General features: G+C 44.0%; 1 protein-coding gene across 1 annotated transcript in view; it reads right to left on the bottom strand.

Moving 5' to 3' along the window:
• RPS6KC1 (ribosomal protein S6 kinase C1) overlaps window positions 1–25,676 on the bottom strand; it is a 97,358-nt gene that overhangs the window by 32,066 nt on the left and 39,616 nt on the right. Inside the window, exons 8-9 of the mRNA XM_079968551.1 lie at window positions 14,566–14,687; window positions 9,697–9,789 (exon numbers count right to left, since the gene is read on the bottom strand). Coding sequence (XP_079824677.1) covers window positions 9,697–9,789; window positions 14,566–14,687 — 215 coding nt within the window. The remainder of the gene's footprint in view (window positions 1–9,696; window positions 9,790–14,565; window positions 14,688–25,676) is intronic.

The raw sequence follows: 25,676 nt of genomic DNA, 5'->3' as shown, positions 1-25,676 counted from the left end.
TAAATGTGCCCTTTGACTGTCAATTTTTCCCAAACAGGTGTTGGTTAAATGATTATAAATTGGCCCCTGGATACACCTCTTCAACTGAGCCGTACAGGACTGGAGATAATATAATTAGAGTAAAAACATCAGGCTGGTGAATGCTTTCCATCTGCTTGGCAATAATGTTTAGTTAACAATAGTCTTTAAAAAGAAGCACCTTCAACTTCCCTTCTTAAAGTTATTTATAGGGCCATTCTTAACACCCCAGCACTCTTGCTAACAAGAGCTTTAGCCACTTGGAAATTATAAGCCATACGGCTAATTCCGAAAAAGAAACGTCTGCACACAACATCTGCAGCTCTCCAATTTTAAATGAAGCAACCTCATTTTAGAGTCATTTCTTAATGAATGGACCTACGACTCTGTATTAATATTATCATTGCATACACAAAGATCATAAGGAGCCAAGCATTTATTTGGGGGGGGGGGGGAATACCAACACAAGGCTAATTGGTAGTGAAGCCATCAGCATAAAGGACAGAATAATAGCTTCTTTAACCCACAAGAGGGCTGGATCATTTGTAGGCTAGAACATACCAATTTAATAACACTGCTCATGGCTTTGCTCACCTTTATAAAGACAAAAATCTAATTTGGACTAATTTGATATGATCGTCTTCCCAATCAAAAGCGCCCAACACAGACTTTCATTTCAGGATAAAACAACTGCTTTAACCAAGCCGTCATGAAATAATTACCTTTGATAGAATATCATTATTGGGACAAATACCATTAAAAGAATGCTCCATTTAATTCCTCCTGTACCTCCCAACTAGTATGTGGGGTGGCTCTTAATTGTCTAAGCAGGAGCAGGTCACATGTTGATCACAAGCCACATGCAGCCATCAGGTGCATAGTCCAACTCTTCCTCCACAAATGACCTTGAGCACAGCTCACCCACATCCTATTCTTGTCAACTGCAGAAGCGCCATTTTTGTTGAGCTTTGCCAACTCAAAGCTGGAAACAATGGCCAACCACTTTGTCAAGCACTGCTCGCCAATCTTCCGTCTCCTCCTATTGTTCACGTCAGGCCTTGATGGAAGCAGGCACCAATTTACTTGCAACTGTGAAAATTCTACGCTCAAAACTCACCAGCGGGGCTAAAAAGAGGAAAGCCAACCCTAACAATACACACTTCCATTTTGTTTTAACGGAGAACTGTTCCTTTTAGCAGCCTTTTTTTTTAAGTAAAGGTAAATGACCCTTGGATGGTTAAGTCCAGTCAAAGGTGTCCATGGGGTGCGGCGCTCATCTCGCTTCAGGCCAAGGGAGCCGGCATTTGTCTGCAGACAGCTTTCCGGGTCATGTGGCCAGCATGATTAAACCGCTTCTGGCACATGAGAACATTGAGACCAAAACCAGAGTGCACAGAAACGTTCTTTACCATTCTGCCACAGTGGTACCTGTTTTTCTACTTTCACTGATATGCTTTCGAACTGCTAGGTTGGTAGGAGCTGGGGCAGAGCAACGGGAGCTCGCTCTGTCACATGAATTCGAACTGCCAACCTTCTGATCAGCAAGCCCAAGAGGCTCAGTGGTTTAGACCACAGTGCCACCCGCATCTCTTTCCTTTTTTAGTAGATAGCGTAGAAGCAGATGCATTGGTATAGCCACAGAACTATCATCTATTCTTTTTTATGAAGGCTCTGATATATGTATCACTAATACTTGTGGTAAGATCACAGCATACCACCTCCTGGCTCACGTCAGATTTCATAGGTTTCCATGGGTGGTGAACCACCATTTTGTCAGCATTCATGACTTGCCAAATGGCCACATGCCCAAGAAGCCACCATTATCTCAACTGTTGCCCATCAGTGAAATTCTAGGCAGGTTTACCCAGAAGTCAGTCACTTGTGTTTAATAGGGCTTTCCCTTGTTTTTATGTCTTTAGGTTTGCCATCTAAATCTTCACCTGGCAAAATTAAGATGTTTTGAACAGGGAGGCTTGAGGAATATGATTTCTGTGAATTCCGATGTGAACAGGCATGCCCTGCTGGATGAATTGTGAAGATCAGAATATAATTATCCTTCTGATTTTGTACTTCCCCAGATTTGGTGATACGGCTCTCAGCTAAAAAAAGTTTTTTAAAAAAATTAAATGCCCATGCAGTTTTTATTGAGTTAAGAGACTCCATCAGTGTGTTAAGTTGCCTAGCTGTACCTGTAAAGGTAAAAAAGGTAAAGGACCCCTGGATGGTTAAGTCCAGTCAAACTTAACTGTGGAGTGCGCAGCTCATCTTGCTTCAGTGAACGTGACATCTGAAAACGAGCCCTGATATTATTATTTTTTAAAAAAAGCTTTCTGAACTCTAAACCAACACAATCACCTCATACTTTAAACCCCTGATTAGCTACTACTTGTACTAGGACGGAGTGAAGTAGCATCTCAACCCCACTGTCAGCCCTCAAAGGAGTCTGCTAGCAAGTTCTGCCACCAAGGATGCCAACCTTCCTTGCCATAGCTTAGTGGTAAAGAATCTGTTTTGCATAAAGAAGGTTCTAGGTTTAATCTGCAGCATCTCCAGGTAGAGCTTGAATAAATCCTTCCCTGAAACTCTGGAGAGATTCTGCCAGTCAGCGTAGACAATACTGAGCTAGATGGACCCATGGTCTGACTCAGTACAGTCGTACCTTGGGAGTCGAACGCCTTGCAAGCTGAACGTTTTGGCTCCCAAACGCTGCAACCCTGGAAGTGAGTCTTCCAGTTTGCAAACTTTCTTTGGAACCCGAACGTTCAATGTGGGTTCTGCAGCTTCCGATTGGCTGCAGGAGCTTCCTTCAGCCAACCAGAAGCCGCGCCTTGGTTTCTGAACGTTTCGGAAGTCGAACGGACTTCCGGAACGGATTCCGCTCCACTTCCGAGGCACGACTGTAAAAGGCACCTTCTTATAGTCCCTTTGCTCTAGTCTAGATGAGCAAAGCAGAAAGAAAAGGTGGGGGTGGCTGTCCCCCATAAAGACCATTAAGAACTAAGCCTAAAATGACCAAACTGCGCAACTGCCTCTCCGACAACTTAGTGAGGTTTTTTTATTTAAAAAACCCAGCTGACTACAAAACCTTTACTAATGCTTTAAAGACAAATATGCAGATCACATTGAAACAGTAAGAGGAAAAACCAAGTCAATGCCTTCAAAGGCCTCTTTGTGCTTTGACAGTAGTTTCAGTCTCCAAGTCAGCAGTATAAAGCTCTAAAAATTGCATGTAAAATTAGGACAAATTATTGTAAGTGGAGCAGCAAGGGAACATTAACGATATCTAAGACAGTAACACGGTAATTTCGGAAGAGGGCAGGGCTGCAAAACAAGAAAGAAAGAAATAATCCCATTTTATTTTTACGTCCCAAAAGTTGAGGATTGACACAAATACTGTGATTGTAACTTTGTAACTGTGCAAAGGTGTACCATATATTTTTCCGTGTATTAGACGAGGTTTTTTTGACTAAAAAAATGTGTCAAAAACTGGGGTCGTCCAATACACGGGTAGTGGGTGGGGAGCTGTGCACCACCAGCTAGCTGGCTGACGGGAGCGCAACTTCCCTCGATGCTGCTGCGCGCGGGAAACAATCTTGGGAGTGTTTCCTGCCCGCAGCTGCATGGGGAGAGAAGCTCAACAGCTTTGGGCCGTCTCCCCTCATTTTCTTAAAACTGAGTCCCCCAAAATAGAGGGGTCTTATACATGGGGGCATCTTATAGATGGAAAATTACGGTACTTAACTGGCAATCAAGGAACCTGCAGCCCATATGAATGCTTTAAAAACATTTCCACTGAAATAAGTGGGGTTCAGTCCCAGGATTGCACAGCATTGCAGCCTTGGCTCCACATGAAGACTTAGGCTGGAAAATCTAAATTACTCCCCGTTTCACCCCGTCACCATAAAATAAGATAATTGGGATCGAACAGTTTTGTTTACCAAAAAAAAGGAGAAGGGAAGACAAGTTTTGTGAAAATAAATAAATGCATTTTTAAAAAACAAAAACTGGAGGGTTGTTTATTTGTTTTTAAGCTGGAAAATAACCACAATTTAGCCTAAAGAAAAGAGTTGATTTTTAAAAAATAAAAAACCTTTAAACACACAGAAATTAGCAACTATTTCGGTATGCTAATTTTTTTTAATTAAAAGATACTTCTGCAGCAAGAGCTCTTTCATATGCACTGCTGACTCTTCATCAAAAGCAAAGTTTCCAACTTAGCACCAGCCTAGCTGGTGGCAGCCTGAAGGTTTACCATCTGCTGCCACCCCAAGTCACGGTGGCCACCTTCAGAACATATGCATCAAAGCGCCAAGATAAGAGACAGAAGGAATGCTGCAGAAGTCAGCAGAAAGGGAGGGGAGCCGAAAGCCCAGAGGCGGGCAACAGGCAAGCCACCAGAAAAAGGGAATATGGCAAATCGCGAAGTCACCTTATTCAACTCCCTGCCAAGGTCACAAGGGACACAACTAGATGAACTACGAGCCAGGAATAAAATGCGCCTGTCTCCAGTCGGTTTTTCCTTCAACAGAAACTTGCATAGATGGATTTGGAGGGACAATTTGCGTATCTGGGGGTAGTAAAGCACCTCACAGGGACTTAATTCTGCTTGCCTGGATCAGTTTTTGTTTGCAAAAGCCTGTAAGACATTCGGAGCTTTATGGGAAGAGGCGTAGCTTGGTGGTAGAGCATCTGCCTTGCATGCAGAAGGTCCCAGGTTCAATCCCTGGCGTCTCCAGTTTGGGCTGAAAACCCAGAGAGCTGCTGCCAGTCAGTGTAGGCTGTACTGAGTTAGATGGACCAATGGTCCAACTCGGTGTAAGGCAACGTCCTAGGTCTGCACCTCAATACTTTCCACTGGCTGGTATAAAACAGAATCCCAAATGGGGACCCAGGGAGTATAAAAGAAAGAAATTTCACAAAGGTATCTCCGTTGGTAAAACATGAGACTCTTAAATTTCAGGCTCATGAGTTCAAGTCCAATGTTGGGCAAAAGATTCCTGCATTGCAGGGGTTGGACTTAGGATGACCCTTGTGGTCCCTTCCAACTCTACAGTTCTATGCTCTATGAAACGGAGGGTCAGAGTACATGTTTTATGTGAGAATGTGGCGATCACACAGGGTCCCCGGATTGATCCCTGTGCCACCACTGTGATTGCTTCCCCGCTGCCACCAACCCATTTCTCTCGGGTACACACGGAGTCCAGGCAGTTGTTAACATTAAACCAAATAAACAAGTTTATTTTATAAGCCTTAACAAGTTTATGGTTTCAGATTATTTTTCTTGTCAGTCCCTTAATCTTAGGTTCTTACCAGCCTATACCTTCCTAATAACTTCTAACTAATTATCCCAACTGTCTATCTGACTCCTCGTTAACAGATTCTCTCACTCTCTCACATCAAACTATCCCAACCCACAGACTTATCCTCCCTCTCTCTTCTCTATCACCTGACTAACTCCTTAACAACACTAACTCTAACTCTTAACTCCTCCCCTTGGGTTCCCACTAGCCAATCACTTCACACTCATTTAACCCTTTCCTTATGAGCCAGTATGATGTCACCTAGGAGGGCAAACGCCACAGAGAAACCTGTGACTGGACATCCCCTGCGTCGCCTTCTTTACTTCAAAGCAGATACATGAGCTACTAATTTGATCTCAAAGCAGATACATGAGCTACTAATTTGATCCGATCTATTTGCTCCACATACAATGAAGCTGCTGCTAGGTCCAGGGGAAAGGGGCATATGGGCACCATACAGGAATTTGCTCTTTCTAAGAACTCAGAAAATGAACAGCATCTTTGCCAAGTTATAACTCCCAGGATTCTTTGGGCAACACCACGAGACATGTAATGTTTGCTGCACGGCCTACACCTAAAGCAACCAACTTTTCTATCTCTGGAAACTTTTCCCCTGATGCGGGATGGAGAAGGGTGTATTTTCACCACACAAACTGGCCTCCTCACAGACATGACTGCCAGGGTATTGAATTGCAAATCCAAAGAGAGATTTAATATTAAAATGGAGATTGAAGCTCCTACCTTACAAATGTGGGGGAAACCCCTTCCTTTCCTTGCAATTCCCTTTTGTCATCGTCTCCTTTTTTTCGCCTTGCATTGATTAAAGAAAAGTAAGACCACAAGGAGCTAAATAGAAACTGGTTCAGCCTCTGGTCTGCCAGTTGGCTATTCCTGGTCCTAGACCACCTGCAAAAACCTCCTTCAGGCGGCAAAAAAATCCTCATTTGCTGGCTGCCCTTTCTTCCTCTTGATTTCTGCTTGCCAGCAAGTGAGAGCAAAAGAGAGGCTGAGCACATCTGGCAAGCTCTGTATTTGCTGATCTTGGGTTCTGTTTTTCCCTTATTTGCAAGGCTGGCCTAGAAGGCAGTGACTGTTGCCTTCCGCTAACAGACTGCCAGCATCTCATAGGTCTCCGCCGCTGAAGTGCTCAAGCTCCATCCTGCTCCTATGCAAACAGTTCTGGCTTGTGCACCAGCAGTGGATGAATCCCACACATGGATGCACCCCAAGACTTGCAGCTATCTGCTCCATCCCTCCCGGTGAAGGATTAGGAGGTTAAGTCGTTCCTGGACCATCCCACCGTCTTACAGATTTATACAGTATACACAGCTGAAAGCTATCATCGGCTTGGTCAAATTGCTCTTGCTGTCTAGGCTCTTTAATAAATACGCAAAGAAAGGAACACCAGACCAGATCAGACCCTTATAAGCAGATGAGAATGAAAAAGACGTTGACTTACAAGCCTGACCTAGTGAGACTGGAGGAAATGGAACTAAATTGACTCAAATCTAAGCGGTCTGACCAAAGAGGTCTGCAGTCGAGGTGGCAAGACATTATTGAGAGGTCTCCTAGCGTTGCAAGCTTAATGCATCATACATCGCAGCGGAAAGGGAGATGTTACTAGTTATTCCCAAGGCCACATGTTTTATCGCACTGACATCCATCAGGTATTTGTATTTCTTTCTTGTGTCTTTATTTCTGGTCTTTATTTCTAACCAACAAGCAGTGGGCTGCCCACTCCTTCCCAACAGCGATCATATTTCTGAACATGGACACAGTGCAATAAGAACATGATTATCAGTGCACAAGGTCCCTTACAGGGTAGCAAGAAGAAACATTGGTAGTCCCTGCCTGAATAGGCTAACAGCATGAAATATGGCGTAGAGGAACATCAGAGGTAGAGAGGAATATGAGAGACAACGGTTATTGTGTTCAGAGACAACGGTTATTCAGTTCAGTTTTGTGAGGAATATTGTTTTTGCTTGTTACTGTGTTGTGTATTTTTGTGTTTTTATATTGCAAACTGCCCTGTGATCCTCGGATGAAGGGTGGTATAGAAATTTAATTAATTAATACTAATAATAAGAAATTTGAGACACTTGCAAAGTCCTGATCTGGCAATGGGTGCAAATGGCTCCAGCATCCAAACAGAGTGTTGGGACCTTGGCTGGGAGGGCTGTACAGAAAGAAACCTGCTCCCTCCCTCCTTCTCAGCCTAACATATCTAACTCCCTCCCCTCAACAGCCATCTCCATTTATAGCAAACAGAAGACAGTCTCACCTGCCAGAAGAATTCTAGTGCATGAGCCTAGTTCAGGCATAGGCAAACTCGGCCCTCCAGATGTTTTGGGACTACAATTACCATCATCCCTGACCACTAGGTCCTGTTAGCTAGGGGTGATGGGAGTTGTAGTCCCAAAACATTTGGAGGGCCAAATTTGCCTATGCCTGGCCCAGTTCATATGCTTTGGGAATCTGGCATTTTCAATATTTTGGATATGAAAGGGTTGGGTACCTGTAACCGCCACTCAAAGTAAAATGTTATGCAAGTCAAGAGTCTTGACTTATATATAATATATGAAGACTCTTGATTTGCAGTGTGTGTGTGTGTGTGTGTGTGTGTGTGTGTGTTATTTCTATAGCAGGTCTCATGCTTCTTATTCACTACCTCAATAATTCAAATAACCATGTAAGTATGCTTATCCTAAGAAAAAGAGAGGATTGTTTACCTAAGTCAAAGATAGAGAACTTCCCCGCTCACCATGAAGAGCCACATTCCCTTGGAAAATAGTTGCCAGCAACACAGCAAAAGTAGGAGGAGCCAATACTTGCTGTGGGAAAGCATACAGCCACACTCATTTCTCTCTCTCTCTCTCCGTCACACAAACACACATAAACACATGCACACAAACACACCCTGCAGGTCACACATCCTCTGTCCCTGGCAACACTATCCTGTGAGAGTATGTGACTGAACTGGCATATGAACCAGGCATTTCCACCTTGCAACTGAGGTGCTAAACTCAGAATTTAGAGTACAGATCAAATGCACACTATGAAAGGGCAGATTTAAAATTTTCAAATAAATGAAAGAAATAAACCTCATCTGAGTGACTACAAGGAACCATCAAAAGGCTGGCAGATTAAATGCTGAATGAAGAAGTGTGTCTTTAAAAGTTAAACAGCCCATTTCATTAGCATGTCACCCAAGTTTGACTTGGATCCCTAATTGGCTATACTTAACCAGGGCAGTCACTTTAATCGCAGCATCTCTTTGGTCTTTCAATTAGGCTTACAAGAGCCACATCTTGTTCATAAATGTTTACTCAAGACAAAACGAAATTACCCTGGATGGAATCTGGAGGTATTTTATCCCACATATACTAAAAACAAGGAGGTAGGGAACCATCATTTTCTTCCCCATAGTTTTTAACTTGGGGGGATTGAAAAGAACAAGGAGAAACACCTTTTTAAAATTCACTTTTATTCTCCTCTGTTGCCCTACGCCACACACACACACACACACACACACACACACTCGCAAACCTCCAACTAACTCCCAGACTCTCACACCAACTCCACTGAACGTATATATATTTTTCCATGTTTCCGTCTCACCTAATACTGAAAGACCAAAACTGCTGTCTTTCCTAGAACATAAGAAAAGCCGTGCCGGATCAGGATATGTAGCCCATCTAGTCCAGCATCCCATTCACACATGTACTTTGTACGTATGCTGTGTACACAGCCATAAAATGTTTGCCCAGCTCCAATACAGGGGGCGGGGGGAGGGAGGCAAAACTGGAGCATAGCAAGTGGGGAGAGATGACCCATCCTAGAGGAACTCCTGTTTTGAAGTTACTTCTGGGCCTTCCTTCAAGTTGCACCCAAGGTTGAAAGAAAACGAAATATTCATGCCTTGAGAACCTGTTTGTCAGCATTTGCAGCATTTACACTTACCTTTTGAGTAAAATGGGGGACGTCATCTTTTGGGGGGGACAGGATGCACAATTTTCCATCTTACTTTTTTTCAAAGTTGCCATTCCTGGAAGCAACCTGGCACCTTATTTGGCATGTTTTTAGCTACAGCATAGTAGCCGGGGCATAGCGTTTTTTAAAAATATAAAAATTTCACTGGGCCCTTTTTGCAGACTGGCACCATATTCTTTAGCTCAAATATATTTTGCATGACCTTACATGAATTGCTTAGATAAAAGCCTTTCCCTCCCCCCTTCTACTTTTGTTATTTTAAAGTGCAGATGCATTTGAGTCATTTTCCCTCTTTGTTTCATATCCTTAAGATCCGCAGCTTCAAAGACAGAATGTCAGCATGCAGTCGATTTATGACTGAACTCTTGAAGAGACACTGAAGAATTACCTTGTCAATCACCCCAAGGACTCTAAAGGCCTTCAGTTCCTCGGCAGGGCTCCTTAGGTTCCAAGAGGGCCTTGAACTTAGTGATCCTGGAGGCTAATGGAAGATATCAAAGATTACAACATCAATCAGGGTGGTACTTGAAGGAAGACTGCCTGCTGGAGCAAATGCCAGGCTGAAGGAAACTAAATTTATCATAAATCAGAGAGAGGGAAGATGAAAGAAGTTTGCTGTTTGTCCTTAATGCAAAAAAGGAAGCAGGGGGAGTTGATAGTAAATAAATCGCTGGGACACTGAAAATGGAAATGTGGCAAAAAGGAATATTAATATTTTAAGAAAAAAATATTAAGAATTTAGACACTTCCCCAGTTCTTTGTGCATGCAAGGAATCTCGGGTGCATTGCTATAGAAACCCCACCCGTATCCATTACTCTGGGTTTGAAGGAAAAGGAACAAAAATAAGAGTGACAAAAGTATAGCAGGGAAACTTCAGGCAATGTTTTGTGCCATTATTCAGTCTTTACTTTCATTAGAAAAACAACAACCCTAAAACCAGAAAAGTGATTTGCCAAATAGCCTGGCTTTAAACAAATTATGGATCGTGAAACTTATTCTGGCTCCCCAACCATAAACATATAAGTAAGGGACGCGGGTGGCGCTGTGGGTAAAACCTCAGTGCCTAGGACTTGCAGATCGTAAGGTCAGCGGTTCAAATCCCCGTGACGGGGTGAGCTCCCGTCATTCGGTCCCAGCTCCTGCCCACCTAGCAGTTTGAAAGCACCCCTAAGTGCAAGTAGATAAATAGGTACCGCTTTATAGCGGGAAGGTAAACAGCGTTTCCGTGTGCTGTGCTGGTGCTGGCTCGCCAGCTGCAGCTTCATCACGCTGGCCACGTGACCCAGAAGTGTCTTCGGACAGCGCTGGCTCCCGGCCTCTTAAGCGAGATGAGTGCACAACCCTAGAGTCGGACACGACTGGCCCGTACGGGCAGGGGTACCTTTACCTTTACCTTTACCTTTAAGGGACATCCTTTCCCTCCAAGAAGAAGCACTTAGTGGTCACAACTCCAAGTGAGGCAGAAGAGAGTTAATCTGCCACACCCTCAAATCAGTCACATTTTGACAGAAGGCAGAAATTCCCTAATTAGATTAGTTGTTTAAAAAAAAAGTAAAGGACCCCTGACAGTTAAGTCCAGTCGCAGACGACCCTGGGGTTGCGGCGCTCATCTCACTTTACAGGCCGAGGGAGCCGGCGTTTGTCCGCAGACACTTTTTCTGGGTCATGTGGCCAGCATGACTAAGCCGCTTCTGGCGCAAAGGAACACCGAAACCAGAGCAGCGCGGGGAAACGCCGTTTACCTTCCCGCCGGAGCGGTACCTATTTATCTACTTGCACTTGTCTGGCGTGCTTTCGAACTGCTAGGCTGGCAGGAGCTGGGACTGAGCAACTGGAGCTCACCCTGTTGTGGGGATTCGAACCGCCGACCTTCTGATCAGCAAGCCCAAGAGGCTCAGTGGTTTAGACCACAGCGCCACCCGCATGTTAGGAAACACCAATTCCCCTCAAACAGCTGCAATTCCCAGTTAACTTTTGAGGAGGGATTGAGTGTTAACCCACTCTGAGAGTTACAGTGAGGTGAATGGGGGGTCTCCTAACAATTCTCAGCACCCTTAGAAATGACAGCTCCCAGAATTCTTTGGGGGAAACCATGATTGTTGAAAGTGCTTTGAATGTGTGGTGTGAATGTGGCCTTAGTAAAAACCTACCCCAATACCTCTGTGCAGACCGTCTACTTCTGTGTCAATGCACAAGAGAGCAGTGAGGTGAAGCCAAACAGCCCTTTCCCCCATTTTATGCTCTAAGAAGTTACTCCTCCTGGTGGCAGCACAAATCTCTACAGGGAAGTGCAGCTGTACGCATGAAAGCTTCTATTTGCCCTGCTTAAAAGGGAAAAAATGGTTCTAGTTTGTGGGGAGGTTTCAGGAGGGCAAGATGCAAAAATAAACAAATGTCTTTTTCTTCTTTCTCACCTCCCTTCTCATAAGCCCTCAAAAACACTATGGGTGGGGTTCAATTAACGAATCCTGTCAGCAGAGGGCAGAGCAAGGACTTCCGCTGGCAAAATGGGGGCTTCCCCACTCTACTCCCTCCATGCTTCACAAAATTGGGCTGGAGCCCCAGAACAGTGAGCAAGGGGAGGGGAGGGGATCTCATCCCAGCTTTCGAGCCGAAATGCCGAAAGGGGAGCAAGGGGAGGGGAGGGGATCTCATCCCAGCTTTCGAGCCGAAATCTTGACAGAATCATTGACATAGTGTGACATGGAATTTTTCCCCACATGGGGACCATTCCAGGCTGACAGAAACCCCAAACATGAGCATACCAGTTGGGGGCCAGAGATACAGTGTGACATTTTGTAAAATGTTAAACCTGCCTCCTCTCAGCCATGACCCTGGCTGCAATCCATCTAAGTTTGTCCCACAGAATCCAGTGAAGTCAATAGTCCATAGGGTTTTATAAATGGGAGGCTTAAGGTGTTGCCTGGCCCCTCCTATATAGGCCAGGCTGCAATATTAGGCTCTATGCTGATGCCTCTCTCAAACCACATCCACCTTTGACAAAATACTTGAAATACTTGTGGTAATTATACAAATTTCCACACAGGAGTTCCTGCTATGCAATCAATTTAATCTTTGGTTAAGTGGATCTACATTCTAAGCTTGGAAAGAACCTGAAGGGAATTTAAGGCCAACCCTGTCCCATAACATCCCAATGCACAAATATACCGCTAAAAATTAAGCAGCCCTCAGGTGTGGGGGGGGAATGTCCTCCAAAGCTCATCTGGGGAGTTCTATTGGAGTAAAAGAGGCTTCTTTTCCCTGTTTTGTTTTTTCTCGCCCCCAAAACCCTCCCTCAAAACAGAAAACAACAACAAAAGGCAATCACCATTCAGAGAGGCAGAGATTAATTTACCCCTTTGCCTATTCACAGCAACTAGCTGCCTTCAACTATTCTTAGGGTTGTTCAAAGTAAGATGAAAGACTCATTTGCCCTTTTTTGTCCTTCTGTGATACAAATGTAGACAGACAGGAAGTTTGGAACTTTTAACGTTTGCTACATGAGAGCAGTCATCGACAATCACACACAGTTTTGTGTGACTGCAGCAAAAGACATCTAAGCTAAGAACAGAAAGGTCCTCGGGGAATCTTTTATTTTATTTTTTGGCTGTTGCTGAAGAAGGGCAAAGTCAAGATTTGTTAAAGGATGTATCTCGTTCCCTCAGTTCCAAGTCCAAGAGCTACCACCCCAGTTCCTGCAAATGTTTTAACGATCACTCCTCGCTGGAAAAATCCCCATGTAAAGATCGCACTGAAGATGGCTTCAGAAGCGCCTTAATGTTCAAAGACTATCATATCACCAAGGTGTCCCTTATCATTACTTTAAAAGAACATCTTCTCCTGTGCAATCCTGTCTGCTCGCCTCCCCTCCAAATCAGAAGGAGAGGCTTCTCCGTAACCTCCAACTTAAAAAAAAAAAGCTGGAATGTGAGATTGTGCTTTTTCTATTGTTGCATCTACAGTCTGGAAGTTAACACCTGAAGAAATCCACCTGCAAACTTCCTTGTTCTCACCCTGCCCAAACAAGACTTTTTAAAAACCCTTTCCTCAGAGAGTGGTGCTACTGCCATTTTTGTGCCCCCGTTTCAGAACCATGCAGTCCATAGAATTGTAAAGTTGGAAGGGACCCCAAGGGTCATCTAGTCCAACCCCCTGCCATGCAGGAGTCTCAACTAAAGCATCCATGGCAGACAGCCATCCAAGCTCTGCTTTAAAACTTCCAAGGAAGGAGAGTCCACAACCTCCTGAGTCCGTTCCACTGTTAAACAGCTCTTACTGTCAAAAAGTTCTTCCTGATGTTTAGTGAAATATCCTTTTTTGCAACTTTAATCCTTTGGTATGGATCCTACCCTTCAGAGCAGGAAAAAGAAGCTTGCTCAATCTTCCACGTGACAGCCATTTAGATATTTGAAAGTGGCGCTCGATACTTAGTACTGGCCTTTTTTTATTTATTTTTATTTTTATTTTTTTCATTTGTGAATTGCAATCTTTAATCCGGCATTCTTCTTTCTTAAGCTGAAAATCCATGAATAAGCTGAATAACTGCTGATGAGCCAAACAGGACAGAGAAGCTATGGTCTGCTTGAAGTCAAGATGGTGCCCACCACCACCCCAAAATACCATGTACAAAAACTGGCAGTAGAATCTGACTCCGATATTGATGGCCAAACACCATCCTTCCCTGCACCTGAGGACAGCACGTGGCACAGTACAAGCCACATGGCAGACACAGCTATGTTTCCCTGGCATTCCCTGCCCCCAAATCTGCCACCTGAGATAGCTGCTTCCCTCTCTCTAATGGCAAGGATAGTGCCTTAATTATGGCCAGCCTTCCCTCTCCACTTCCTGCAATGCTTTGGTCCAAAGCTGTACATATTTGCTTATCTGGCAGAATCCTGCTTCTGTAATTCATAAGGAGAAGCAAACAACTATGCATGGAACACATACAAACACTCCAAGAGAGATCACAGTCGTACCTTGGAAGCTGAACGCCTTTGCGAGCCAAACGTTTTGGCTCCCGAACGCTGCAAACCCGGAAGTGAGTGTTCCCATTTTTGAACGTTCTTTGGTACCCGAACGTCCAACAGGGCTTCCGCGGCTTCCAATTGGCTGCAGGAGCTTCCTGCAACCAATCGGAAGCCCCGCCTTGGTTTCCGAACGTTTTGGAAGTCGAACGGACTTCCGGAACGGATTCTGTTTGACTTCCGAGGTACAACTTTACATTATTTTGCATTTTGTAAAAAGAAAAGAACCTACTCCAGAAACTGAAGCATCTTCTGATGAGGGTTTACAATAGAGGCTTGAAATTTTTTCTGCTCTCATCAGATATTCCGAAGTCTTCCTCTTCACTGCTTCGCGGCGTGTTGGACTTGACTCCCCTGTGTGATATAAGACAAGAGTGTTAAAAATCTGCCACCTCTGAGATTTTGTCTTCCTGTAGATTCAGCTCAAATCAGTGGGTTGTATCCAAGGCTGTTTTTTCGCTAGCAAAGTAAACTTCCACTCGTACAGTGGTTCTCTCTTCTCCCCTACAGAGCATACACACCGCCTCAGAATCTGCTTCAGAGGATTGGAGGACCTTCTGGAGAAGATTTTACAGGCGCACAGGAAGAGAAGAGGAAGTCCAGTTGTGCGAGCGGAATACCACATGTTCAGTGCTGGCAACAACCCAGTGGTTTTCCATTTGTGTTCCAAATCATAGTTGTGAGTTGCTGGAAGCTTCCAACTACTAAGTAATTCTACCTAGTAGTATTTACATAACCTCCAACTACTACTGCTCAATTTGGCTTCAGTATCACAGATATTCATAAAATTCATCTGGGATTGTTTGCATTTGCATGATTCCCCTCTATCAGGAAGTTGTTTTTTTTAATGTTTGGCATTTTACTATGTTTTTAGATGTGCTGTAAGCCACCTAGAGCGGCTGGGGCAACCCAGCCAGATGGGCGGTATAGAATTAACGAAATTGTTGTCACCAAATTCTGGACATTAACATCTATTACACACACTCACACATATAGAATTTAATATCTCATTCAATGATAACGTTTTCTAGCTTAGAATTTTTGAGGTGTTAACGATAAAGTTGAGGATTCTATTTTCCTTGTTCCTCTTTAAATGAAGGAGACTGCTGCTTATAAACAATATATTTTGAGTTTTTAACAACTAAAAATTAACATGCTGCACGTGCCTCCGATTCTATTCATCGCATAAACATCAAACACAAGACAAAGAAATTGCTAATTATTATCAAATTGTAAAAATTCATATTTCTAGCACATATCTTGAGGTATTCAATAGGCATTTCTCCTAAGATGCTTTCTTTTTTTCAGTGCTTTGTGGGTTCATATGTATATAGGAATACAAGTGTTAACTGCGTTAAAGCTTTTAATTTTTCTTGATGGCAAGATCATGCAAGGTCACCCCACTTCAAACAAAAGATTCATTTTCTATTTAGTTGTTTTCCAAGATACCAGCAGATATTTGTGTTTCATTTGATAAAGATCAAAGCTTTTCACCTAAATCAGTCAGATTCGAAAAAAGAAAAGAAAATGAGCAATGTCATTTTAAATGTTTGAAAAAACTAGCCTCTTCTGAAGAAAGATATAAAAAGTGTGTTAATGCTGATGACAGAGACCTTCAAATAAAAAAAACCCTTCGAGATTCCTCTTCTCTCTCTCTCTTTCTCTCTCTTTCTCTCTCCCTCCCTCCCCATTTGCTATACAGCAGCTGTGCCTCACGCAAATTCACATGAATGAAAATATTTGGGCGAGAAACCACCCTCTTAGCTTGTTTTCCATATGACTTTCCTGTAATTATTTTGTAAACTGTTCGCACAACAATATATAAAAACATCTGCAAAAACAGGTAATTAATGTGTCAAGCTAAACTAATGCATTTTTATGGTGGCCATGCTTCGTCAACTGTAATTATAACTCTTTTTAAGCAAATAATGATGTTTGTTGCAATGTGAAAGTGGTTATTTTAGATGCTCTGTTCACCATTACTGCAAACAGAATATTAAAAAAAAAGAAGGGGGGGACTCGACACAGCTTACTACGCAACATATACAGGCTTCTAGCCATTTGCTTCCCCTCGTCGCAAACCATCTTGTTACGCTTAAAGGGTTGATCTTTCTTTTATTTGGATCAGCATCTGAGCTGGTCAGGTCAAATTGAATTCTTCTTGGCCACAGAAACAGAGGTCACTGCCTTGTATTGGCAGTCAGACGCTTGGTCCATCAAGCTTAATATTCTTAACAATGACTGGCAGCACCTCTCCAGGGTTTCAGTAAGGGGCAACCCAAAGTCCTATCTACTTGGGGACCATTTTGTCCCCAAGGGCCAGATCTTTATCAGGATCTGCTGCAAGGGTTAAATCTGACAGGTGGGTGGGGTTTCAAAGCATGTTGGGACTTCAACCCCCATCGTTCTGCCCGGACACTAAGATGCAGCACTGAGGGAGGACTTCCGGGTTGGTGCCTCCGGTAATGGCGGAATTCCTCTGATCGGGAGGAATTTGCCCCGTGGGAATTGGGTCTGGCCGCCACGGCGAAGGCGGAGACCCGCAAAAAATCACAGGCGGGAGAAGCCTGTGAGCGTGGGATTCGGCAGGCACCTTTTGCGCCTCCCTTACTCGCGGGGAAACCCGGTTTCGGGGGTCCGGAGTGACGTGAGGTGAGCGGCGTGGTGCTTTGAATCGACTGCTTCTTCCACTGAGCGAAGCCGCATAGCTGTTGCCGGAGAGTGCTGACTTTTTCCTGTGGACAATTTGACTTTAAAGTAACTACCCGTGAGTAGAGCTGAGGCGGGAGAACTGGTTTTTTAAAAGTTTAATTTGGCATCGTAACGGGGAGGTTTAATACAGGAAGTCCGCCTTCCCCTTTTGTAAATAGACTGAAGCAATGAGGCTGCAAGCTGAAGTCTTGGAAAGCCTATTGTAAAAGACTGAATCTCCATCTGTAAAGAATATTAAACACACACACACCCCCTTGGAGGCAGAAGAGGGGGGGAAGTTGTGGTCTAAATACGCCTGCAGGAGAGAGTGAAGAGTGTTAAAATACCGCCGCTCAGACCCTGGAAACGGGCTGCTAGCAGGACTGACGTCTTTTGGAATATACACTGACAGCGCTTAGAACGTTTATTGACAGTTAGCTACAAGAGAAATACATTGTTTCTACTGTCTCCGGTTGTTCTTAAAAAGGAGTAAAAGTAACTGAAAATTTATACTAACTTTGGATTTTTTGAACTGTGCTTAAAAGAGGACATATGGTTGTCACCAATGGAAGTGAAGGCACAGAAAAAACTCAATATGGAGGCCAAATGGCCGAAATATTGGGAAATTTTGGAACAAGATAGAGACAGAATAAAATTGCAGAGGTTTGAAAAATTGAAAAATAAAGTGCGAGATTGGCTTCATTATTACCAAATAATGGAGGCATATAATTCGGACAAAAAAGTTGGCTTCCAGGTGGAAAAATCAAAATTGGAAACAGAATTGTTTGATCCAAAAACTAAGCATTTGTCAAGAATGTATAACTTGTTGCTGAGATGGAACACTCAGGATGAAATGGTGAAATCAGTTATGATTAAATGGGCACAAGATGTTGGACATAACATAATGATGGCTGACCACAGGTATGAAATTTACGGCATGTAATGCCCTAAGAGAAAACTTAATGAAAATGATTTACAGGTGGTACATGACACCAGTCAAGCTTGCAAAAATTTACCATTTGCCCGATAATAAATGTTGGAAATGTAATGAGATTGAAGGTACATTCTTTCACCTTTGGTGGACATGCCCAAGGATTAAGACATTCTGAGAGATGATTTATAATGAAATGAAAAAGGTATTCAAATATACCTTCCTGAAGAAACCAGAGGCCTTTCTCCTGGGCATGGTCAGCCAATTGGTGCCAAAGAAGGATAGAACATTTTTTATGTATGCAACAACAGCAGCAAGAATACTCATCGCAAAATATTGGAAGACACAAGATTTACCCACCCGGGAAGAATGGCAGATGAAGTTGATGGACTACATGGAATTGGCGGAAATGACTGGCAGAATCCGAGACCAGGGAGAAGAGTCGGTGGAAGAAGACTGGAAAAAGTTTAAAGACTATTTACGGAAATACTGTAAAATTAATGAATGTTAGGAAAATGTTGGAATGAAGTTATATGGCTTTAGTAGAAATGTTATAAGGAATTAAGGATAAATAGATTAATAGGGTATTAAAGGGAAAATAAGGTTAGAATGTCTTAAGATAATTATAGGATTAAAAATAGAGGAAGATGGAAAGGAATTGCTGGAAAAATTAATTGAAGTGGAATACAAAAAGGGAGGTGTGAGGAGGTCGCGGAAATAAGTGAATGAAAGATAAGATATTGAAATTTTTTTATGTGTTTTAAACTGTGTTCATTTTGTTTTGTTGTTTAATGTTAGTGTTTTGTTAGTGTAATGTAGTGTTTTTTGTTTTGTTTTTTGTATTGTATTGTATTGTATTGTTTTTATTTTTTGTAGTGTTTAAATTGTTGGAAAAGGTAATAAATATTATTCTAAAAAAAATAAAAAGATGCAGCACTGAGGGCCTTCTGACAGTTCCCTCATTGCGAGAAGTGAGGCTACAGGGAACCAGACAGAGGGCCTTCTCGGTAGTGGCGCCCGCCCTGTGGAACGCCCCCCCCCATCAGATGTCAAGGAAATAAGCAGCTATCTTATTTTTAAAAGACATCTGAAGGCAGCCCTGTTTAGGGAAGTTTTTAATATTTAACGCTGTATTGTTTTTAACACTCGATTGGGAGCCACCCAGAGTGGCTGGGGAAACTCAGCCAGAGGGGCAGGGTATAAATAATAAATCATTATTATTATATTATTATTCAAAGCACTTGGCAGGCAGCAAGGTGATGCTAAAAGGCTTTTTGCTATGTTTCAGCAGCTGTTTCAATGCCAGCCCCTGGTTGCTGCAACTGGTTGTCGGGCACCCCGGAAGCTGCGGAAGGGGGTCGATTGGCAGGGCCAAGCCTCACCCATGTATGAGTTCAGGTACAGGGTACATGGGTGTTGCTTGCAGGCCAAATGGGGAAAGTTGGGTCTATGTGGTGCAGATACCCCAACACTGCCCTACCTTGGACATAGCAAGGATTGAACCTAGGAACCTCTGAATGCAAAGGAGATGCTCTACCACCGAGCTACAGACCTCCTTCTCCAATCAAACCTGGGGTCTTCTGTATGCAATGCAGATAAGCAGAAAAACCTGTCTCATTCTCCACCCCCTCCTTCTGCCCTAAATATCCAAGGGCTGCCTCACAACCTTATGCAGGAACAGTGTTTCCTGCAACGACACTAGTTTCGACACTGGTTTTTTTGTACAGCCAATACCTCAAGTATGATGGGCAGAGTATTTAATCTGTCCAGTGTTTAAGCTTAACAATTCATTAAAACATTGGCTGTGACTGAATTACAGCATGACCTATGGTGGGTCAAAACTGCAGCACTAACCAACTATAGAAAGTTAATATTGCATCTCGAGCCTTACAGAAATAAGATAATAATTTGAAAAACTACTCTATAAAAGCACACTAACTGAAAACAAGACGAGAGTTGCATTCATTCATTTATGGTACATGTCAACTACATTCCTTGGTAGGCTTCAAAAGCAAATGAGATAATCAATTTGTGTTGTTGTTTTTATCAATAAAGAACTCTGTTAATTTCACAGTAGAGGCTTCAGGGCTCGACAACTGCAAGCAGAGGGATGAGGCGCTCTCGGTGTGGAAGTCATTTGTTCAGGAGAGGCCATTTGAGGGAAGTAGCATTTGATCATCAATAAACGCCAGTCACATTAATAATAATAATAATAAAAGATTAGAAGCTCTAGAATTGCCTTCCTCCAACCTGATGTCCTCTAGATGTTGTTGAAGTAGAATTCCTATCACCCCTAACCCCTGCAATGGCTCATGGGAATTGCAGTCCAAAACATTTTGAGGATTCCTGGATGAGGAACCATCTTGAGGACTCCAGTGCATGTAGGTTGCTAGACTAAAAGATTTACAGAAAAAGTTTTGGAGATGTGATATAAACTATAGCTCAGAGAGATCTTCCCACTGGCACCAGGCGCCATTCTGCATGTCTCCTTGTTTCTAACAGAAAGAGTATTTCAACTGCAGCATAGTAAACACAACTGTAGTTTTACCTCTCCTCACCTTAAAATGGTAGCAAAACAATGTGGTTGGATCCTATGACAGGGTATCAGGCAATGTCTAAGGTTGTGCAAGCAGGGTTCATTTTGCCCAGTGGGACTTCCCTTTCCTCTCCCTCCTCTGCCACCCCGTACCACTTGTGCCCCCAAAACCTGCTTAGAAGGTATCCTCCTTTCCACCACCAAGCATTGCAGCAGAGCAGAAGGCAGCTCCATTTAGAAAACTAGAAAATGCTCCACTGTAATTTTGAAATCCCACTCCTAATGTTCATTTATCTAGTTATTCAATGTATTTTACCCCGCTCTTTAGTACACACAGAGAGAGAGAGAGAGAGAGAGAGAGAGAGAGCGCTTCCTGAGCGGTTTACAAGCACAGCTGCCCTCAGGTTTCCAATCTAAAAAGACACAAGGGAGAGGGGAGAGGGGTGGAGAAAGGGGGGAAGCAAGCTGAGGCTGGGCATAGCCTCATCAGAAGCTTCAAATGGCTCTGAACTACTGTCCAAAGGACCTTTAAGGAAGACCCATTGAGGTGGGGTTTTCCCAATTGTTGTTGTTTAGTTGTTTAGTCGTGTCCGACTCTTCGTGACCCCATGAACCAGAGCACGCCAGGCACTCCTGTCTTCCACTGCCTCCCGCAGCTTGGTCTTCAAATCACAGCAGCATGCCACAGGGCAGGAGTCCCCTTGCTGCTGGTTCGGGATGTAAATAAGGTTTTGGCCTTCCATGGAGAAGGAAACTTTCCTTTGACTATCTCTCAAAATCAAAGGTGGAGCACTTCCCAGAATGACTACTGCCTCTTTCTTTAGGCTGGCATTTAAAGGATCCGGTTAAAGGTGATGTAAGATAATTTTGTTTCCTCTTCTTAGCTGGTTCTGTGACAATGGGTGCTTTATTGTGCTGGTTGAAATTTCAAATCTGGGCTTTGGATCAAGACAAAACACAAAGGGAGAAGCAACAGCTTCTTACTACCGACAAGAAAACAAAATGGTGCCAGAAGCACTCCATGTTCCAGCATAAAGACTACAGAAACAGGAGGAGGCTGTTTTCATAGCCACGTTCTGAGGTTGTTCACACACAACCTCTGAACAGTGGGGAAGGAAGGCGCGATATTTTGCAGTTCCCTTTGCATTCTGCTCTGGAAGAGCTTTCAATCTAGCAAAGGCAGAGATGGCCAAGAATCAGAGTAGCACAAAAGGAACTTGTTAGGCAACAAAGAGGAACCTAGCAGACGCCTGATCCTGGGAAACCAGCTACAGCAGCTTGAACAGCAAACATAACTTTAGATACAGGGGCTGCAGGAAAAATATTTGTATTACACGCTTCCTGGAAGATACTGAAGTATCTTTTTTGTCCAATTTTTGCAAATTGAATTGCAAAAAAAGGGTAAAACAGGGAACCTGTGGCTCTCTAGACTTTTGGACTACAACTCCCATAATTCCTGGCCATTGACCATGCTGACTGGGGCTGATGAGCCTCAGATTAGCTACCCATAGCACTGGGTGTGCTTTGCTGCCTTCGTACTAGGACCTCTTCACACACTGCCAAACTTCCATAGACAAGTCTCTTCCATGTAGGAAATTGTGAGCGGGTGTGGCGTTTAGTGTCAGTCTAGGGACTGGGAGACCAGGGTTCAAATCCCCACTTAGCTATTAAGCTCAATGGGCAGCCTCTCAAAGACCACTGCCTCTCAGCCTAACCTACCTCAGACTGTTGTTGTGGGGATTAAATGAGGACTGGGGAATTATGTGTGCCACCTTCATCTCCTTGCAGGGAAAAGATGGAAGATCAACACAGTACATAAAGCAAAATAGGAATAAATAAAGAGCAACCAGATGCAAGGAGAAGGGCAGTGGAGGTGCTACTAGGGAACACTACCCAATATTCCCATGCAGTGCTCTGTGAGTAATGGCAACAGAGGCCCAGAACATTCCCAGGATGCTCTGTGGCAAGCAGAGATTCTGCGGCCAATATTTATTTATTTAAAATGGTTTCCATTCCCTGCAATCCTCTAAAATGCTCAAGGCACCTCACCAAATAATAAAACAGTACCGTGTCAACTTGGGAAGAATTCCCTAAAGGGAGGAAATAAACAAATAGGAAAGCCACTGCTTTTGCTTATAAAGGAATCAGATTTCTCGCTTGTTGATTTTTAAATCAACATTGAAGACAGGGCGGGCAACGTAGTTATGTGGCACATGGGTCATTCGAGGACTACCGCAAAGGGTCAATTAAGAAGGAGGCTGCTCACTAAATCAGAGGGCAATCAATGGGCCTGGAGGGGTGTACCGACCTCAGACTGCTCTGGAAGCCGATGATCAAAGACAGGAGGGGCAGCAGCAGGAGGCCCGAGCACGACTTTCTCTACAACTGGAGCTGCAAAGTCCAAGCAGAGCCAGCGCAGTTCCACAGCAGGGATGGGGAACCTATGCCTCACCAGGTGTTGGTGGACTACAACTCCCACCATCCCTGCCCACTGGCCATGGTAGCTGGGGCTGATCAGAGTTGAGCCTGGCAACTTCTGGAGGGCCACGGGTTCCTTATCCCTGTTCTGGCTGTTGCCGTGTATGCCTGTGGTAGTCAAGAGGACGATGGTCTCCATCAGCCCCAGCCAGCCTGGTAAGTGGGATTGTAGCAACATCTGGAGACAACCATGCTGGACATCCCTGAAGTAACCCATCTGACTGGGTTGTGAACTCTGGGCCTCAGCCATGCAGTTACATTAGAGGTGAGGAGCCTTTGGCCCTCCAGATGTTGTTGGATTACAGCTCCCATCGGCCTTGACTATTGGCCATGCTAGCTAGGGGCGATAGGAGAAAGGGGCACGAGTGGCAGCTTCACACACGAGGGTTCCTAATAGATACATGTGTTACAGATGTACAGTGGTATCTCGGGTTACAGATGCTTCAGGTTACAGACGCTTCAGGTTACAGACTCCGCTAACCCAGAAATAGTACGTCAGGTTAAGAACTTTGCTTCAGGATGAGAACAGAAATCGTGCGCGGCGGCGGCAGCAGAAGGCCCCATTAGCTAAAGTGGTGTCTCAGGTTAAGAACACTTTCAGGTTAAAAACAGACCTCCAGAACGAATTAAATTTTTAACCCAAGGTACCACTGTAGTTTAGCAACATCTGGGGCCCCACATTACCCCTGCCAAGTATCTCCCTAGTCAAAACACTAGGACCACCACCATGACACGAAGGGGTTTCTTCTTATCTATCGTGCTTTTGCTTTGTTTTGAAGGTCATTACCCAGCCTGTGCTTTAGGGTTAAGTTGGATTTCAAATATATAAACACACAGCTGGATCATTTCCAAAAAAAAGCAAAAAATAAAATCCTTCCGTCTGGTCCTGCTCTCTTGTTATTTCACTGGACACCACTGTTGTTCTCTCTCTCTCTCTCTCTCTCTCTCTCTCTCTCTCTCTCTTGGACCATCCCCAAGGAACAGAATTTGGGCCAAGAGGTTTCACTCCTTGTACCTGAGCCTTGGGCAGCCATCAGGCGCTACTAGTTTTCCAGCTTCCAAACGGAGACTGGCAGGCAACCGCTTTTGCCCTGAAGTGACAGGCAGATCAGTTTTCTTGGAGAGACTTGTAAGTGGAAACCATGTGACAGAAGAGCGACGAGGGACGGCGAAAAACAACAGCAACAATGCCGCACCACCAAAGGGTTCCAAATCCACTGATAAGCAAGGGTAATTTCCTTGACAGTTCTGTGCCTCAGAAGATCCGGCTCTCTTCAGCAACTTGGCACCATGGCCAACATTTCTTGGTAGAGCTAAGCCCAGGATGAAAGGGTGAAGCCACAGAGATATAGGCACATCTCCTTGAGTTTCAATTTCTCTTGGTTGGAGAGCACGTAAACGTTAACACCAAGGGGAGGGTCTTGGCTAGGAGCATCTCTGTTGCACACAAAGGGGTCTCAGGTTCAACCTGCTGTCAGTTGATGTAGACATGGAGATGGACCGAAGATTCGTAGGTAACCAGAAAGGCCAGTTCAGATGATGGATCCAAGGAGGAAATAGCAATGCTTGCTTCCACTGTTGAGTGCTGAGTGATGAAGAAGCTTTGCTCTGGTTATCAAGAAACGGGGAGGTTTACACTGATGGGTTTAAAGCAGTGTTTCCCGAAATGAGAGGTGCCACCCTCGGGGGGGGGGCGCTGGAATGATCCAGGGGGGCAGTAGTAGCCTCGGATGCAATTGTGGGGCGTTGAATAAAAATAAGGGGGCAACAGAAGCAAAAAGACAGAAGGTTCGTCCTTCTCATTAGGACTATTTTCAATGTTATTCATAATTTTTACGTTAATATTATCCTTCATTGTCTTACTTTTCTGTGTGCAATGTGAATGTTACTATGGTTGATTTTAATAAATAATTTTATCACTTCAAGCTTTAAGGTGTCTTCTTTGCAACAACATCTTTGTTTACTATGTCGTAGGATGTACCGTATTTTCCGCTCTATAAGACGCACTCTCTCCCCCCCCCAAAAAAGTAGGGGAAATGTGTGTGCATCTTATGGAGCGAATGCTGGCTGTGCAGCTATTGCTGAAGCCAGAACAGCAAGAGGGAGAGCTGCGCAGCAATCCCTCTTGGTGTTCTGGCTTCAGGGATAGCCACACAAAGCCTCTTCAACAACATTTGATTCAGAATATTTTTTTTCTTGTTTTCCTCCTCTAAAATCTAGGTGCATCTTATGGTTGGGTGTGTCTTATAGAGCGAAAAATACGGTAGGTAGAAACAGAGATACATAAAAGAACGCAAATTTGTCACTGCATCTTCCTGTTTGTTTGCTTACAGAATTTCTTTTTTTCTGAAAAGAGGGCAGTAGGCCAAATAAGTCTGAGAGCCTCTGGTTTAGAGAGACTCTTTAAAGAAGCCCCTCCTCTCCTAGGTGCATGGGGACCTCTCTCCCACTGTCTGGCGCTCTCAGTGAGCCACACTGTAGGCTGAATTTTAGTCAGAATAAATGTTGTTCCTGTGAGTGGCATTTGGCATAGGACTGGACTGTATCAAGGCTGCAGGGCCTCACACCTGAGGGTGTAATGCAGCCCTTCAGACCTCTCTATCTGGTCCTCAGGACCCTCTCCAGGCCACACCTCCTCGGCCACACACTCCACTCTCCTTGAGCATTTTTGCCTTGCAGGAATGTGCCCTTGAATGCCCCTTGCTTG

The sequence above is a fragment of the Podarcis cretensis genome (assembly GCF_951804945.1).
Source record: "Podarcis cretensis genome assembly, chromosome: 3".
Classification (NCBI taxonomy): Eukaryota; Metazoa; Chordata; class Lepidosauria; order Squamata; family Lacertidae; genus Podarcis; species Podarcis cretensis.
The sequence above is the reverse complement of the archived record's forward strand: the minus strand, read 5'-3'. Positions and strand labels throughout refer to the sequence as shown.